The sequence below is a fragment of the Lycorma delicatula genome, chromosome 12, assembly GCF_047948215.1.
Source record: "Lycorma delicatula isolate Av1 chromosome 12, ASM4794821v1, whole genome shotgun sequence".
Lineage (NCBI taxonomy): Eukaryota > Metazoa > Arthropoda > Insecta > Hemiptera > Fulgoridae > Lycorma > Lycorma delicatula.
The window spans coordinates 47,391,510-47,411,283 of record NC_134466.1 but is presented as its reverse complement, the minus strand read 5'-3'; the positions used below and the strand labels follow the sequence as shown (position 1 = coordinate 47,411,283).

The 19,774-nt window shown below is 30.6% G+C and overlaps 1 protein-coding gene across 3 annotated transcripts in view; it reads right to left on the bottom strand.

The window, feature by feature from the left end:
* Positions 1–6,646: 6,646 nt before the first annotated feature.
* Positions 6,647–19,774, bottom strand: part of Mic26-27 (MICOS complex subunit 26/27) — a 55,646-nt gene continuing 42,518 nt past the window's right edge. For all 3 annotated transcript variants that reach the window (XM_075379758.1, XM_075379760.1, XM_075379759.1), the window contains exon 6: positions 6,647–6,833. In XM_075379758.1, the coding sequence (XP_075235873.1) occupies positions 6,771–6,833 (63 nt within the window). In that variant the 3' untranslated portion in view covers positions 6,647–6,770. The remainder of the gene's footprint in view (positions 6,834–19,774) is intronic.

The window sequence follows — 19,774 nt, the reverse complement described above, 5'->3', positions numbered from 1 at the left end:
CTTCATTTGTCACTTTATCCATCCATCTGATTTTTAACATTCTCCTATAGCACCGCATTTCAAAAGCTTCTAATCTTTTCTTCTAAGGTACTCCAATTGTCCAAGTTTCACTTCCATATAAAGCAACACTCCAAACATTTACTTTCAAAAATTTTTTCCTGACATTTAAATTAATTTTTGATGTAAACAGATTATATTTCTGACTGAAGGCTCGTTTCGCCTGTGTTATTCGGCATTTTATATCGCTCCTGCTCCATCCATCTTTAGTAATTCTACCCAAATAACAAAATTCTTCTACCTCCATAGTCTTTTCTCCTCCTATTTTCACATCAGTGGTCCATCTTTGTTATTTCTACTACATTTCATTACTTTCATTTTGTTCTTGTTTATTTTCATGCGGTAGTTCATGCATAGGACTTCATCCATGCCATTCATTGTTTCTACTAAATCCTTTTTACTCTCAGCTAGGATTACTATATCATCAGCAAATCGTAGCATCTTTAACTTTTCACCTTATACTGTTACTCTGAATCTAAATTGTTCTTTAACATCATTAACTGCTAGTTCCATGTAAAGATTAAAAAGTAATGAGGATAGGGAACATCCTTGTCGGACTCCCTTTCTTATTACGGATTCTTTATTATGTTCTTCAATTATTACTGTTGCTGTTTGGTTCCTGTAAATGTTAGCAATTGTACTTCTATCTCTGTATTTGAACCCTAATTTTTTTTAAATGCTGAACATTTTATTCCAGTCTATGTTATCGAATGCCTTTTCTAGGTCTATAAATGCCAAGTATGTTGGTTTGTTTTTCTTTAATCTTCCTTCTACTATTAATCTGAGGCCTAAAATTGCTTCCCTTGTCCCTATACTTTTCCTGAAACCAAATTGGTCTTCTCCTAACAATTCTTCCACTCTCCTCTCGAAACCTACTCCTGCCTGCCCATTATTTGAAGCTGAGTTAATTATTCTAAAATCACCTGACCAAAAGTCATTTTCCTCTTTCCATCGAACCTCACTAATTCCCATTACATCTACATTTATCCTATCCATTTCCCTCTTTAAATTTTCTAACCTACTAACTTTTTTTAAACTTCTAACATTCCACGTTCCGACTCATAGAATGTTATTTTTTAATTTTCTGGTGACCCTTTCCTTAGTAGTCCCCACCCGAAGATCCAAACAGGGAACTAGTTTACCTCCGGAATATTTTACCAAGGAAGGCGCCTCCATTATTGCTATATGAAAATGCAGAGCTACATTTTCTTGGAAAAAAAAGCAGCTGTAGTTTTCCATTGCTTTCAGCTGCGCAGTACTCAGAGAACTTAGTGATGTTGATATGGCCGTTTAAGACGACTTAAACAGTCTTACGCCCTTAACAACTACTGAAAGAGCTGCTGCCCTGTTTCAGAAATCATTCTTTAGTCTGGCTCTCAACAGATACCTCTCCGATATGTGTGCACCTTCGGTCCAGCGATTCTGCATCACTGAGCACTCAAGCCCCCTCACCAACAGCAAGGTCTTATGATTCATAGAGGAAGAAAATTGACATATTTAATTTAAGTTGCATTTTAGTTTAGTAATACAAGTCACAATTATATTCCGTAGTATTACAAATTATTTGTCTAGTATTTGCCATTATGGTAGTTATAAAATTAATTTTTTTTTCCACTAACCCCCTTTCTTAAAAAAAAAGAGGGTTATGAATATTCTATTTTGTGTGTTTGTATGGTCAAGGTGTTCCTTATGCTTCCAGGCAGATGTAGCAACAGTTTGGTTGTAAAATGACTGGATGGATTAAACAAGGAACAGAAATTGAAACTTATCTAGTTCTCTAATATATCAGTACACTAATGAGAAAAGTTATTGAATAGCAGGCAAAATAAACACCAAAATTAACTGCAACACCAGTTAATATGTTGCACATTGAAATATTTTAAAATAATTAAGTATTATTAGTCATGATCTTACTTCTGCATGAAGTAAGATCAAGATATATGTTTTTCTGTAAGGAGAGTTTTTTAATAATTTTAACCTTTATTTTCAATTTGATTCTATGTATTTAATTTTACTATCCAGGGAGGGGATTTTTGCACAACCCATCGAAGTTAGGTAAGTTTTTATACTTTCTTTATTCTATTATTTTAACTTTTATATTTTATCAACTTTGTCTGTGGTATTAGTTTTGGGTTTTATTTTGCCTTCTTGGCTTGTTTTAGTAAATTTTTATATGATTAATATTACGTTTACACCTTGTATGGTTTATTATTTCGGAGTTATTTTACCCTTTTACTAATAACTACCAGGCGATGATAACGCCCAGATGTTTTTCGCCCTCAAACAAAAAAGATCAAGATAAGTAAGAGAAGTTGGTGTTCTGCTCTTACCTCTATAAAGAATGACAACTAATCGATTGTTGACTGCTTTTCTTAAAAAAATTAACAATTTTTGTCAATTCCAGGAGAACATCGTTTAATTCGGGTAACATTTCTGGCTAAGTGCTGGCAGTGTATGAGTAATATGTCAGGAGAAGCAATTATTTAAACCCTTTTTGTTATCCCGCAATGTTTTCCTGTAATATTTGCTGCTCTAACAGTACACAGACCAACACAATTTTTCCAGTTTAAGTAGTGGTTATTAATATACGAATTCAATGAATCAAAAATTTCAGAACTTGTCATGTGGGAATCCAAATCTATTTATTCTAAAAGATGGGTATATCCAACTTGCTAGAAGTTTGAGGGCGAGGATAAAAATTTCCAGACAACCAATGCAAAGATTTTATATATTAGCTGTATATTTAATTAGTTTTACTTTTATATTAAAGCATATTATAGATTTAAGATTAAGGTTATATAGAGTAATCTAGACATGTATGTTTTTATATTAAAGATTTATTTAGTAGATATATTTTATGTTAAAATGATATTCTACATTCTTTCTAAAAATTGGTCAGATTGAGATTAAATAATAATCAGTTGCCATTTTATACAAACTTGCTTTTAAAGTTAACCAACAATTTCTAATGAAAATCAGTGTTTGTTTATGTCAAAATGGTCAGAATCTTTAACATTTTTCTAGAACTACAGTTAAAAGCTGTTGTAATGAACTTAAAAATGGGTCAAATTTCTAATTGATATGTATATATATCATTTATAGGTATACAACTTTAAGGATGGATGTAATAACAGTAATAAATACTTGCATCACTTGGCAGCTCAGATGTTACTTCGAGTATTTCATTATACTCCGATCACCATAATAGTATTCTCTATTTTCCATTTGGAAGGTTCTGGGAATTAAATTTTTTTTAAAAATAAATTCATCTTGTATAAAAAGAGTTCAGCAACAACGGCCTGTTTTTGTTAATAAAATAAAAACTAACCACAGTAATCTCTGAATTAAAAGTTTGAGTATTAATGAACTTTACTTCTAACATTCAAATAAATTAATAGAATCTGAAGAAACTTACTGAACTTACAAGGCAGATTCTTTTGCAGCACAGAAAGAAACCTCTCAAATGAAATGTGAGGGTTGTTTTTTTATTTCAACCTCTGATTGGCTATAAAAAACACAGACTGACATAACAAAATTGAGTAGTATCTAACTTATTTTTCTACATAATTGCTAAAGTGATCGAGATATTTGTCATATTGTGACACCAGCTTTCGAATACCTTCCTCAAAGAACTTTGCTGTTAGTTAGGTAAGGTACGTCTTGACAGCCTCCTGAAGTTCTTCATTGGTGGTGAAGCGTTCTCCATCCAACCATGCCTTCGATTCTAAAAAGAGATGAAAATTGCTACGTGGAGGTCGAAAAATTCCAACTTGAATTATCTGAGGTCTTGTGTCACATTGGCACAGGATGGTCGTGCATTGTTGTGGATCAAAACCACATGGATGAGATCATGCCACATTGTTTGTTCTGGATCCCTCTGTGTAGGCGAAGTAAAGATTCGCAATAAACTTTCTTATTTATTGTCTTCTGCCTCATAAAGTCCACCAACAAGGCACCTTTATGGTCCCAATAAATTGTAACCATTGTTTTCCTGTTGCTCAGCATCTGAACTTTTTCAGCTTGTTTGGAGAAGTGTGCGCATCCACTGCTTAGACTGTTCTTTGGTTTCTGGTTTGTCATATTGCATCCAACTCTCATCACCAGTAACAATAGACTTTAAAAACTCTTCCGCCTCATTATCATAATGTGTGAGAAACATTAAGGCTGACTCCATTCGCTGAGTTTTGTGATCGTCACTTAACATTTTTGGAACCCAACATGTACACAGTTTCTGGTATCCAAGGTTGTAATTGTACAGAGAAGACCTAGAAATTTCTGCACAAAGTTCACTTTATCGTAAACCTCTGTTTGTCGCGGATAAAATCAACACACACTCAACCAGGCTTACAGTAGTGACAGACTTGCGTCCTTGCTCACCTTCGTCATGGATGTTGGTTCACCCTTCTTTAAATTTCCTACACCAACCAATCCCGTATACTACCATCACTCATAAAGTTTACATCATCATATACTAGGCTCATTCTGAGATGAAGTTCAGCAGCACTACATCCTTCTGATTACAGAAAACATTATCACACTTTGCAACTCGTACTTGGTGGCAGCATTGATCGTAGCAGCCATGTTCTATTGCCCATCAGCTTGGCTCAGACTGATGCAATGGCAGAGGTTGTGGGTGGGCGGTGCAATTGCACGACGTGCAGACTGGCTCCCGCCTATCTCTTGTTTACTTAGACGCATGATCGGAGGTTGAAAAAAAACAGCCTTCAAAACTTTGTGCTAAGTCTGGGCTGTAAAGAGGATTTATTTATTGCACTAAATCCATTAATGTGATTACATGATTCATCATGTTAATGTTTCTCAAAATCATTTTATCACTTATTTCCACTTACAGCCGATGAATTACTACTGGTTTCCCAGTAGACAGGTCCTTCAATTGTTTTAAAACATTTTAAATGCACAAAACTATCATTCATGTGCACACTATGCATCACTCTAGCGGCCACATTTGTTAATTGTACTTGTCAAACATACCTCATATAGGTGGGGAGCAGAAAATCCTTATCAAATTCTGTTGTAAGAATTTAAAAAGGATTTCATCAGTGCGAAAACAAATTTATACAGGTCTATTTCTGTTGGTAAAATGCCAGTATATAAGGGTTGGGACCATTCTTGTACTGCTCTATATGCTGAATTTTGTCACATAAAACGCTTTTAAGAGAACCAAACAAAAAACTGATGGAATGAGATTGGTATTGTAAGGTGGATGTGGCAGACCTCTTGACCCAATTTCCAGTGACTTTTAACCAGTACGGGTGTGGGTGTTATCATGAAGAAGAATTACACCTTCTGAGAGAGAACCAGGATGTTTCCTCCTTATTGTGGGTTCCATTTTGTTTTAAGCTTATCACAGTAGTACTCACTCGCTGTTGAATGTATGTTGTTCTTCCAAATGGAAGAACAACATACATTTATTATGATTATTTAATCATAATAAATTGGGCTTTTATATTCTTAAAACACATTAGCATCTCTTTTCTGACTGGAGTAGGCTTCAAATTTTTTCCTGGAGGGCGAACTCAGATGTTTCATTCTGTACTTGATGTTTGGATTCGGTTTAAAATGATGAATCTAAGTTTCATCACTGTGATTAAACTAGATTTAAAAAAGCATTACTTTGTTCTATACACATGTGAATTTGGATGTCTTTGTGATTTTGAATCTGTTTTGGAACCCACCTTTAACATGACTGCAGTAATTTCACGTATCATGGATAATGGAATGGGCAGTATAAAAATTCTCACTACAAATTTCAGTAATTTCTGAAAACTATTAAAGTTCAGTCCTTCCAAATAAAAATCATTAATGTGATTGTGCAAAGCATCAGTCAAAATTTCAATCGGTTTTCCACTATGATTAAAATCAGTAGTATTTGTTCTGTCCGATTTAAACTATTCAATCCACTTATAAAAATTTGCATTGTTAATATCCTTTTTACAATCTTGTAGGGGCAGTTTCTTATAGTTTTCCTGCTTTGATATATAGGTAAATATTTCAATTTGAAAAAAAATCTTGAACAATTTTAATACTTTTTTTTTGGTGTACATTTTAACTGCAGATATCCTTCTAGGAAATAGATAGATCTGGAGGCAACTGTTGAAACCACCCCTAACTTATCACTCTATATTCAAATTTATTCATGGTGTAACAAATAAAATATTGTTGCACAAGCAAAATATAATAAGTAAAGTACAGTGTTACATACTTCACTGTTATTGAATAAGTAATATTTCTAGTCATTTTTGTCTCTTAAAATTGTTGAATAAATCTTGTAATTAAAATGTTAAGTAAGTCAAAATATAAAAATGGAATGAACTTATTTATTTAACAGTTATTTAGAAATATTTGATATCAACATGGTAACAAATAATAATACAATTACATACTCGAAACTACTACAATATATAAATTAGTAGATTAAAAAACAAAATCATTTTAGGACAGACATTAAAACATTTCTTTCTTTTCTTCTACAGTGAAATTTACACAACAAACATTAAATTATTTATTAAGTCACAATATTTTATATTATGATACAAGTAGAGGCACAAGGAGATTAAAAACATTACAATTATTTATCTATAACTATTTATTTTACAAATAAATACTATTCAATCAAGTCACAATATAGGACATAACATGTACATTTAATTAAATTATTATCGTAGAGATGATAGTTAAACTTTTTACGACAGTTAACCACGAAGTGAATACATATCACGATCATCTGGATTACTTTGATCCCTTAAGATCCGGGTCTAAAAAAAATACAAAAAAGAATAAGACAAGTTTATATAAGATTTATTAACATTTTTATTAAAATAAGTAAATAACCATCCAAAATGCATAAATTTTTTATATAGGAAAATTACTTTTTATGTTGGTAGACTGGAAGCATAATTTATATCTGTTAAAAAAAAAAACTATCATCACCTTCACTATAGAATAAATAAATAATCTGTGCATTCATCTTCTGATGTTTATGCATGTTGAAATGAATGTCCAAGGGTTAACCAGAAAGTATGGGTATAATAAATTAAAAACAATTAGAAAATATTTATTTGGAACTTAATTTATTACTTCTTTACATAGTCAATGCTTTTTAAGTTCACTGTGTTATTAGTTTATAAAAATCTGCCACTAGTTTTAAGAGTAACTCATTAGTGCAAGAGGATCATTCAAAAATTTCTCAAGCTAACACAGAAAACATAAATCTTTCAGAAATTTTTATTTTTCATTGTAGTCATCTTGCAATCCAATAAATTTAAACTAACGACTTTAAAATCTAATATCCTCAATATAATGTCATTTATCCAAATCTGCAAAATAGGCAGTTGTGTTAGCTTTGATTTATAATTTGAAGTGAAATCTTTGTCAAGCAAGCCATTTCTTCAGATATGAGAAGAGGAAGTAATCATTGGAAGCCAAATCCAGCAAATTATTCTGGCGAAACTACACTTTCTTTTTGGCCAGACGTGGACATTAAGCTTGCATAGCACCCTTCAATCAGTCTAGTAAAGCGTATTACTTCCAAGGATGTTCTGTCTTTTTCCAGGTAGCTATGAGCACCACATCACAAGAATCTTAGACAACCATAGCAATGACTTTCCCACAGATGTAAATGATTTTCACATTCTTTGGTGCACTCTCATCTGCTTCTACCCATTGTTTGGTCTCTGGCATGTAATTGTGAATTCATGTTTCACCTACTGTTATCAAATGAAGAGACTCTGTAAAATAGCATTTAAATAGGTCAATATCCAGAGAGGTCTTTAGTCTAATGTATTATGAAAGATTGTTAATAAATGTGCACCCACTGAGCTGAAAGCTTTTTCACACAAAAATTTAAAATGTAATGGACACAGTCTGTCAAGATGTTTGCAATGTCAGCCAACAAGTATAATTTAAGCCGGTGATTATTTAATATGGTATTGTGCGTTTTTGAGACGATTTCATTGTCATAGCAGTTTTTGGGTGTCCTGAGTGTTCATCATCGCTAGATGAATGTACAATCACATTTAAATTAAGCAGCCCACTTTTTTTGCAGTTGGAAACGAAGAGGAAGAATTTTAATATGAAATTAACTTTTCTGAATGTCCTTCAAGGTTAACCTTATAAAACAAAATAGTCTATAACAGGTTGAAATTCAATTTTATCCATTTTTTAGAAAATGTCAAAACTTGATTGAGTTCTCAAACAAGTCACATATGTACAAACATCATGCCAAAATTAGTCAAAATGGATTCAGGGATGGTCAAAATGCATATTTCCATTGAAATATGAAAACTGAAATTTCTTGCGATCACAATACTTTCTTTATTTTGTACAAGGAAGTAGAAAACCAAGCTGCTTGACAAGAGGATGCATTATCTGTTTTATATAGCATGATGGACCCAGTCTTTCAATGTAATCTTGTAAATTTATGTTGTTCCATTTGGTACAAAATCATCCATTAAATACTTTTTACTTCAGAAAATGCTTCACATCAATTTCCATGTTTCCAGAGTTTACTTGATATCTTGGCTTTAAAAAATTCATAAAAGGTATCTCTTATCTACTAGTGTTTACTTCAAAACTTTGACGAATTAAAATTTCCTTTTTCTTTACTTCAATTTTTTGTAAAAGAGTTTAAAATTTTAGTTAATACACTTATTTTATCCATGAACAGCATGTAATTAGTTAAATCTTATTTTACAAATCCATTTTTTGTTTCAGTTTTTCAGTCAGAGAAACCAGTCAGTCATCCAGAAACCGTTATTATGAATATTCAACATTTATAATATTTAATTAATTTATAACTTGCAACTGAACTTTTGTCAACGAATTTTATATCTGGCAGATTTTTTATTTTTTCTTCATATTTTAAATGCTCAAAAAACAAAAATATTCTACTTTCAGTAAGAAAGTTACTTTAAAAGTAACAAATACAACATTGTACTAATTAGCAATGATGGGACTTCACCAGTGCACAAACGTTTTTGAACATCATCTTTACTTAAAGAATTGCATTTTTTGCAGTTTTTTCAACTTTTAAATGACATTAATTGCTATAATATTTAGTCGGTAAAAGTATTAACAAAATTTAGTTTGGGGGGGGGGGGATTCCACCCAACAATATTTACAGTGCTTTTGCTGTTGCATTTTATTTACACTTACATGATACTATTCCTTGAGATTTTTCAGATTTTTCCAAATCATTTCATTAAATGGTAATATTGTTTGAATATATAACTTGAAACATGTAGGTGTAACCCATCAGAGTATATAGAAGGCTATAATAGCACCACAAATTATTTGTATGGTAAAAATATATAAGTTGTCTTATAAAAAAAAAAGTAGAATTTGGTCAGCAACAATCATATGAAAAATTTAACTGACATTTCACTGAATTAATTGACAAGCTTTAATTAATTAGTTCAACTATTTATCCAGTTTTAATCAAAGAAACTACTAAAGCAGTAATTTCTGGTTTTTGTTCAGTTTCAATTTCAAGTTCTAGAACAGTGCATACGATTTTAGTGTTCTTGTTAAGAGGGACATTCAAATTCAATTTGACATCAGGATCTTTGGCACATCAAGACAACTGATTGGAAATGATGCGCATGGCAATGATTGTATGAATACTACCAAATAAATAATAAGGCACAGTTAAAATTTGATATACCTAAAAAAATTCAAAATTACAAAAAAGATTTTGATGTCATTTTAAATAAAACCATAAGTTTTTACTCAACTAAGCATACATTAATACAAACAGTCTCAATAAGCATATAATTTAATTTCATTCTTCAAAGAAAATAGTAGTCTAAAGTTAATGTAAAAAATTTGTTATATAACACTAGATCTACATACGTAAGATATGAAAATGTTTACAATACATAAAATGCATAACTGACATAGAATGATTAATCACTAATTTATAATTAATAATAATGGGGAAGTAATCTTTTATATCTATCTTAGAGAAGAGAACTACCAGGACAGAATTCTATGAAATTCACAATCTAAATATGTAATAGCAGAATCTTGCCAGAAAAAGAGATCTGAAAATCAAAATCTACACCTAACCAAGGTTCATTTACTTTTTAAAAAATATCAGTATTACGGGATGTACTCAGATACATTCCTGGATAGATAAAAAAACGCTTGGGAATTTTCACTGGAGAGTTTTTTTTACAAAGAAAACAATGTAGTAAGTCTGTATTGGCTTACATATATTTGCACACAAAAATTGGGGATCCTGGTGAACTTTATAACTTTAAAGTCTAATGGTTCAGACAGCTATTTGAAACAATGTTTGTTGTCCAACATTCACTTAAATTAACTATAATTTCTTGTCCTGAATTTACACTGTCAGAATTGGTATTAAACTAAGCAAAAAACTGTGACCATAAATCTATTCATAATTTTTTACTTTCCCATCTAGATAATGCTATAGCAGTGCTATAAACTCTAGAAAGGAAAGTAATGTAATTGGTCCAATTTGAGCATATGCAGTTTTCACAGAATCTTGACATTTTGACACCTAAGGAACAGAAAAAAAACCAGATGGAAATTTTTCGGATGTTAATATTCGTATGTACATGTGTGTTCGATGTTGGCCACTTAATCACCTTATATCTTCAGAACTAGTGGACCGATTTTTACCAAACTTGGTCAGATTACTTCTATTATGGGGCATTGATACAATTAAATTTTTAACATAAAAAGGCCAAGGGGTGAGGTTTTAGAGCAAGGTCACCCTCAGTATCTCAAGATTTTACCTAATTAAGGTTATATTTTTCTTAGGCACATATATTAAAAATTAAAAAATAACAATGAGTGAAAAAACATTTTGCAAAGTGCAAAATTGCACCCACATCCCAAAATATGCCCTAACTACTGCTATGTTGGGACATCACAGGTGAACGATAGACTTAAATAAATTAATAATATTAAGTGTAAACAAGTAACTTAGTCTGGCTGGATCTTAAAACTCAATCAATTGGTACCTGGAGTGTCAAACCTCAGGCTACACCAGCCTGCCAATTGTACAAGTGAAAATTGTGTTATATAAGTTTTGAAATTACATTAGTTTAGTGACAACGCCATCAGCGCCAACTAAATACTATGATCGTGCGCTTTAGTTAAAACCATAGAATTAAATAAACAAAAAAATATTATATTTAAATAAAATGATAAATATTTTTAATTAAGTTGAGCATGTAAGCCGTGCATCAGAAACAATCCACAGTTGTAAGACTTTAGCCATGTGACAGGAAAGTCCTACAACTGTGCTATCAGCTTTTTTTTCTTATAAATGTAACTTTTCACTAAGAGATACCGAATAGAATCTAAGACCTTATAACATAAGGCAGTAAAAAACATAAGACTACACCGGGCCACCCAAATGGCACTGTGATGAGCAAGGGTGATATTACAAGTCAAGGGATGTCATATATCGCTTTTAGTCACTGAACATGACAGCAGTTTATTAGTTTTTATATTATTTTATTGATATTTTGGGATTAAAAGAATCTCAAGCCAATTAAGAAAAAAAGTGTATTGTGGCATACACAACCACCATGATTGTGTTAAACACCAGTCAAATAAACAAACTGCAGTGCATTGTACGACACACATATTCCAAAATCAGAATTTATGTTTGTCTCCTTAAATGGTACATAGATTTATTACAGTAATAAAAAGGTAGCACTGCTGTAAGTAGGCAAGTCATAAAATCTCTAATATATTTATGATGTAACTTTATTTAGCAAGGATTTGAAATCTTATTTAGTTGTGTCCTTTATTTGTAACAGTGTAACTGTGATATATTCAACGTTAAGTTGACTAAATGAATTGTTAATAAATCCATGTTACAAGAAAGAAATAAAGCTGAATTAAAATTTAACTTGTAGAATTAACTGGATCACATCCTCAACTATAAACAGTAGAAAAGAGAATGAATTTTTGTACTATTCAGCCACCAAGTGTGACCCCTGCATAGCTGTGTGTTTTTTAATTAGAATTAATGACAAGTTTGTACTTTGGGTGATTATATTATTTATGCAGTTAGTAAAAGCAAATATTTTTAATGCCTGAAGAAACTTTTACTGAATATGAAGTATAGTAATTTTTAAGAATTCAGAACTCAATTGTAATGTTGTATATATATTATCACTAATAATCTTGATAAGTTTTATTACACAAGATAAGTTTCAAATAGAAACCTAGGATATTTCATAACTTGTGTTAAGGGTTGATGAAACAACAGAAAGAAATTAGTGAGCCATTAAACCAGTCAAATTAATGACATAATTCTAGGATCATTCCATACAAGAAATTTATAAAATAATATAATGGACATATAATACATGTATATCACTACAATGTATACTGCAAACTATAGTATAAATATATCTTTTCTAAAAGTTCTTAAACTCTTTTGTTCATTTTGGCAATTATGCATCCTTATGAATTAATGATATCTTAAATTATAATTTACTATAAAAAAATTACATTCTCTGAGAAACAATAATTTGACATTTTTTTTAATAGTTGAATGTTTAATGCTGAATTCTGTTTAATGAGATGTTTCATATTAATGTAAATATTAAAAAATAATATTTAGAAAATTTTTTCTGTAAGATGTAATTGTATAATAATAAAGGAATAATAAAAGAGGAATAGTTATATAAATATAAAGGGAAATTTTTGTTCATCAACTAACAAAAATAGGAGGAGGGTTGGTTAATGCGAACTATTATATAACCTCAATAATCTGTGCGATACTTTAAGTAGTGTTTCAATATTTACAACTCTTGTTAATCTCTAACTGGTATCTGTGCGATACTTTAAGTAGTGTTTCAATATTTACAACTCTTGTTAATCTCTAACTGGTACTTTGCTGTCTGCTTGTATCAAGAAAGAAATTAAGCACGTAATATATTATTATTAGCTTCATTCAGAGGGAGTAAAATGTGCAGACATTTTGATAATCAATCACTATAGGTATACTCATTTTAAGTTAAATCAATTCAAAAATGTAAAACTTCATAACAATAAATTGAACTAGCAGTTTTTTTTTTAATTAGGCAGACATATGCTTTTAATATTGTCAAAAAATTTGTTGGGTTTTAATTATGTCAGTTCATTTCGTATATCATTTTATGTTTTTGCATATTCATACACTTTAATAAGATTTTATTACCCAGAATATAATCGTCAAACAACATGGTCCAATAAAATAAATATATTATTACTTACAAAATAATATCACAACTAAAACGAAAATTCTATCCTTTCCATAATAGTAAATAAGGCTTAAATTTATTTTTAAAAAATGTAGACCTCTTCTTGAGAGTTTTGGTCCTTTGCAATGACCAGCCATATTCACTTCATTTACGATTTCACTAGTTTTCATTCCATCTGCACACACTTATCCTCCAATACATACTATCTTCATCGTCTATCGATGAAGATATTGACTTCGTCAATTGGTATTTAAAACACAGCATTATAAACAAATGAAGAGACTTAATATTTACAGACACAATGTGATCCACAAACAGATGAAACGTGAACTTGATATTCAAAGCAAATGTCTAGCTAATTATAAGAACCATCAGCAATAACAAGAGCTGATATCAGTGTGAGAACAGCAACAATCATTAAGAATGGTAACAAAGATAAAAAATGTTTAAAATAAGTCTAAAAATGTAACGTTATAAAATTTAAATTTGCTCTAACAGCATTTATTTATAAATAACTATCATAACAGGCTCAAGGGCAAATCTGCAATAATCAATAGACTAGGTCAAAAAGTAAATGACTAGATTTCAAGGTATCATGAAAAATGTTTGGTAAGGAAATTCAATATTACTTAAATTTCAAATCAGCTTAATATAAGTTAAGCCTGAATTTTCAATCATTCATGAATCATATTAAATTTGTGAAAAATTTAAGTTGGTTGGGTTCCACTTGAATTGACACAAGACAAACAGAATTGTTTCAAAAAGGAAAAAAATGTAAATGTTCACTTCTGACAATAATAGTAAAACTGACAAGATATGGCGCTTTATCAATATGTACCTGAGAATAAGTAGTAAGGTTTAGTAATAAAACAACAGTAATTTTCTTCAAAAAGATTCAAAATTCACATTTCTGCAAGAAAAAATAATGACCATATTCTGGGATACAGAAGTATAATTCTTAATTAAAAGATAAATTTTGAGTATACAAATGTAAGTCACTGAAATAACTGATGTAAGTCAAAAATCAATTCACGTTATCAGTTTAACTTTAGATAAGCAGAGAGATCCAAGTTTCTTGAAGCACGGTTTTGCTTCAAGAAAATAATTTTATAAAGTCAACAAAATACGCCATCTCTTCAAGATTTGGACAATGTGTCATGTAAGTCCTGACATGGTATCAAGTGATTTCCGCCCCCTTTTTTTTACAATTGAAAGAAGAGAAGGTTGTTGGAAATGAGCTATCTTAATATTAATGTTAAATCTCTTTAATTTTTACTTTCCTTGTTTTAAATTTCCTGTTTCCTATATAACAAAATATTAAAAAATGCAACTAAACTACCAGCCTGAAATATTTAAGATTAAAAAAAAATCATGTGTAACCATTTCCATGCAAAGCTTAAAACCATAAATAATATCCAAATGCTGAAATACTAATACACAAACACAAAAAATCATTCCACAATGATTTGTTTAATAATTACAGTACTAAGCAAGCAGTAGTGCAGTTGGTTATGTACTATTATTAACTTTGACAGGATGTAAAGTTTCATAAGCAATATTACAAACTTCATAATATTAAATTTAAGAATTGCGTATATTTTATATGAAATAAATTTGCATCTATATTAACATATGCAATAGTAATTTATGTAGAAACATAAACAAATAATCATATTTGTTTATATAATGGAATATTATATATTGGTTATCATACAAAATAATAATTAAATAATTATATATAATACAATTGTTTAAAAAAATTCATACAAAAGACTACACAACAAAACACAATCACAAAATATAGACAAAATAATACAACATAAAACAATAAATAGAAAACAAAAAAGAATACAAAAAACCTATGAAAAGGAAAAATAAAAATACTGTATTTAATAATATAGCATATTAACAAATATAATAGAAGAAAACTACATAAAAATAGTTACAGATTGGGAACACTAAATAGCATTTAAAAAAAAATTGATAATATAGCCAATCTGATCTGACTGGTATGAAGTAATAATACCTCTACGTATATTGGAGTGGCAAAGTTAGGGGTGGTTTTTTTTACACTAAAGTAAATAAATTAAGACCAGATTAAACCAGTCACATTTTATTGCTAACAATTTCTTAATATTGTTTCCTGACAAAAAAAATTGCTCTTGCTCTATGGAATAAGTCTGTTCTGAAAAAAGAGATTAAATTTTTATTTAAGGAGATTACAATTTTATCTAAGCAGACATATTCTAAATAATTTAATTCAGTAGGGCTTGAGGAAATAAATTTCAATACTTCATACTTGGATAAATTAATATATTTAAAAATAAACTAAAATTTAAATTATATGCAATTTTTCACACACACACACACACACACACACACACACACACACACACACACACACACACATATATATATATATATATATATATATATGTGTGTGTGATCAGTTTTTCTGTAAAATATTGGAAAACATTTTTTTGCACTTCTGTGAGAAGTTTTGCTTAACTGCTAAAAAACAGCTTTATATGACAAAATTTGAAAAAAAAAACTTTCAGAGGCACCAATTAACTATAATTAAAAATAATTTTATAACAACTTCTACATAAGGGTCTGATTAGGCTCCTTTTGATCTTATGTTAAAAGATGTAATTAATATTATGTTTGTTTGACAACATGTAATTAATATTATTAATTATATAGATAAATATATATTTATGATTTTGTTGACGTCTTGTTACATGATACTGTTACAAGATCAAATAAGAGGTCTGTTCAGAAAATAACCGAACATTTTTAATTATGTGTCAATAGAGATATTTAGTGACATTCAATTGGCAGCATTGTGTTCCGCCATAACCTCCTCTGTAACCACATGTTCTTGGATTGTTGATATTTTGTTTAATTTTCGTGTTATTGTTATTTGTTAGTGTTAGTAGAGATTTTTGTAATGTCCGATTTTCAGGAGCAAAGATACAACATAAAATTTTGTGTAAAACTGGGAAAAACTTTCACAGAAATGTTTCAACTTTTGTAACAAGCTTATGAAGATGATGCTCTGGGTCATACGCACAATACTACAAATGGTTTTCATGATTTAGAAGTGGTTGCCAGTCAATTGAAGATGACCTTCGACCACGAAGGCCTTAAACTGCAACTGATGACACCCGTGTTCAGAAAATCAATGATATGGTGCATGTAAATTGCCGATTGACTGTCAGAGAACTTGCAGAAAAAGTTAGCATCTCAATTGGATCATGCCATGACATTTTAATTAAACTGAACATGCAGAGAGTTGCAGCAAAATGTGTTCCTCGTTTGATGATCGTACAGCAGAAAGAACATCAAGTAGAAGTTTGTCAGCAACTTCTTGAACAAGCCAATAAGGATGAAACATTCATGCAAAGGATCGTGATGGGAGACGAAAGCTTGGTTTATGGCTATGACATAGAGACAAAAGTTCAATCACCATAATGATTTGACAAAGGATCTCCACGCCCCAAGAAAGCACATCAATCTCAATCCAGTGTCAAAGTGATAATCTCAGTTTTCGATTTTACTGGAATTGTACATTTTGATTCCTTGCCTCAAGGTGAAACAGTGAACCAGCGTACTAACAATGCATTTTGCAATGGTTACATGAAAAAACCTGCAAAACAGACCAGAGCTGTGGCGAGACAACTCATGTGCCTACACACTCAGCTTTGTCAATTCATCAGTTTTGTGCCAAAAATCAGACGACTGTCCTCCCTCACCCTTCCTACTCACCAGACCTGGCACCTAGTGGCTTGTGATTTTTTCTTATTTCCAAAATAAAATCAGTGATGAAAGGATGCTGTTTTAAGACAATTAATGACACTACAGCTAATTCATCACAGACCTTGAAGACCATTTCAAATGAAGCTATCCATGACTGCTTTGCAAAGTGGAAACATCGCTGGGAAAAGTGTGTGAGTAGGGGGAGGGGAGTACTTTGAAGATTAAATAATTAAGTTTGGTTATTTTCTGAGCATATCTAATATATGATGTTTTTAAAGTGAAATTTGCTTTGAATTTACTGCATAAATAAGCAATGTAAACATATGATCTTGTGTAGCTCAGTCATTTCAATTAATAGTCATCTGTTAGCAACGACAGTTTAATAATTTTGTTGTTAATGGTTTATATTCATCCATTTGTATTGGGTGGTACAATCTGTTATCTTACCAAGTGTTAAGTAAAAAGAGTAATCAAAATTTGATATTGAAAAACGATTCTGAAATTCTCAGAGAAATTTGTGATGTTTATAGGCAAAATATTATGAGTGATGCTAAAGTAAGACAGTGGTCTTTCTTTTGAGAAGGGTAAGAATGTAGCAGCCAGGTATCAGTGATAACTCCACCGGGTCGGTCTAGTGGTTAATGCGTCTTCCCAAATCAGCTGATTTGGAAGTCGAGAGTTACAGCCTTCAACTCCTAGTAAAGCCAGTTATTTTTATACGGATTTGAATACTAGATCGTGGATACCGGTGTTCTTTGGTGGTTGGGTTTCAATTAACCACACATCTCAGGAATGGTCGAACTGAGAATGTAAAAGACGACTACACTTCATTTACACTCATACATATCATCCTCTGAAGAATTATCTAAACGGTAGTTACCGGAGGCTAAACAGAAAAAAAAGGTATCAGTGATAACAGATGGTTTGATTGAAAAAATTGATGAAAAAATTCAAGAAACTTATCACTTCTCTATGTTACAATTGTCTTGATGTTTCAAAATCTCTGCTTTATGATGTCTTGACTGAAAAACTGTATGCCAGATGGGTGGTGAGATGTTAAACACACGCAAGAAAAAATGATACTGCAGCGCATGAATTTTTGCGACATTATGAAAAGCAGCAGTCAATGCAATTGCAACATTTATAATCTCATAGAATGAAGAAGCTTATGGCTACTGATTTTTGTCTTGCTTGTCAAATTTAGCTTATTGTGGAACTACTGTAAATGCCGATATGTACTGTGAAACATTAAAAAAAATCTTAGAATACATATAAAAAACAAAATGACTTTGGTTGCTATATCATAGGGTTTTGTTTTTGTATAACAATGCCTGTCATAAACATAGCAAATTAGATAGCGAGGCATCCAGTTCCCAGTAATTATCTTATTTTTCTCCACCTTAAATAATGACTTTGAATGACAAAGATTTGACAATGGCAACAAATTGAAAGATTACATCACTGCTTGATTTAAGTCACTGGCAGTGGAATCTCTTAAAAGGGAATGAAAAAGCTAGTGAAATGCTATGAAAAATGAGTTGAAAGTTGAAGACAGCTATACAGAAAGGAAGAAATAAATATTCTTAAGTTTTGTTTATTTCAATACAGACCTTACTTTAAAAACACATCTCATATAACACAGACAAGGCCACAAAAAGTTCACAAAGAAATAAAATTACAATTTTTTTATTGATTACATTTTTATGACATGTAAATATGATTTTTGTCACAGCAGATAGTTTTTAAAAACATCTTAAAAATGAAAGGTAAAAATAAATTATGTTTTTTAAAGAATCTGACTGGTTTCATGTATTATTCCATTTCTTTCTGTTTTGCGCTAATATTCATTAAAACCAGATAAGATTTAATACATTTTCTAACATAAAATAAAAATATTAAAAAAAAAAATAAAATAAAAAACCTGATCTTTTCTTCTATAAAATTGGGCAGCCCAAAATTTCTTTAATAATGAATTTATTGGACAGTAAAAATTACAGAATTGGGGTTTTAAAATAAACCTGTAATATGTTAATAATCTGTTATGTTAATTAGTATTGTAGTGGATTTTATCTTATACGTTGGAACATTTATAACATCTTCAATTATAAATTTATTTTTCCAATTTTTCTTCAAATCAGAAAATGAAAATATTTTATTTAGTTCAGAATATAATTATACATTATATAGAAGGCGTGGTTCAAAAGTTATAAATAGAAATTGGCAGCACTAGTTTGTGCATGCTCAGTAGCTTAAGTGGTCTGTTGGGCATGTAACTGCCACGTTGCAATCAATTCATTGTTGTTTGCCTTTGCAAGACAGCATGTTAAAATGAGTGCGGAAAAAAAAAATTTGCAGTTATGAAGTTCGATCAGTGATTAGATTTCTAAATCTAAGAGGACATAGTGCTGCTGAAATTCACAGTCAATTATTGAAACATATGCTACCACAATGAAAAAAATAAAAAAATGAGGTGATAGTGTCATGAGTATGAGGAAAGCCATTCAAATGTTCATGAAAAACAGAGAAGTGGCAGGCCTTGTGTCCGAACTGATGGCCATATTTAACATGTAAATACAAAAGAGGGAGAAAATCATCGCTTCACAATCAGCAATCTTTCTGTAGAATTTTCATTAGTTTCAAGACAACGTTGTTTAGAATCATGATGACACTTTATGCTATCATAAACTGTGTGCACGATGGGTGCTGAA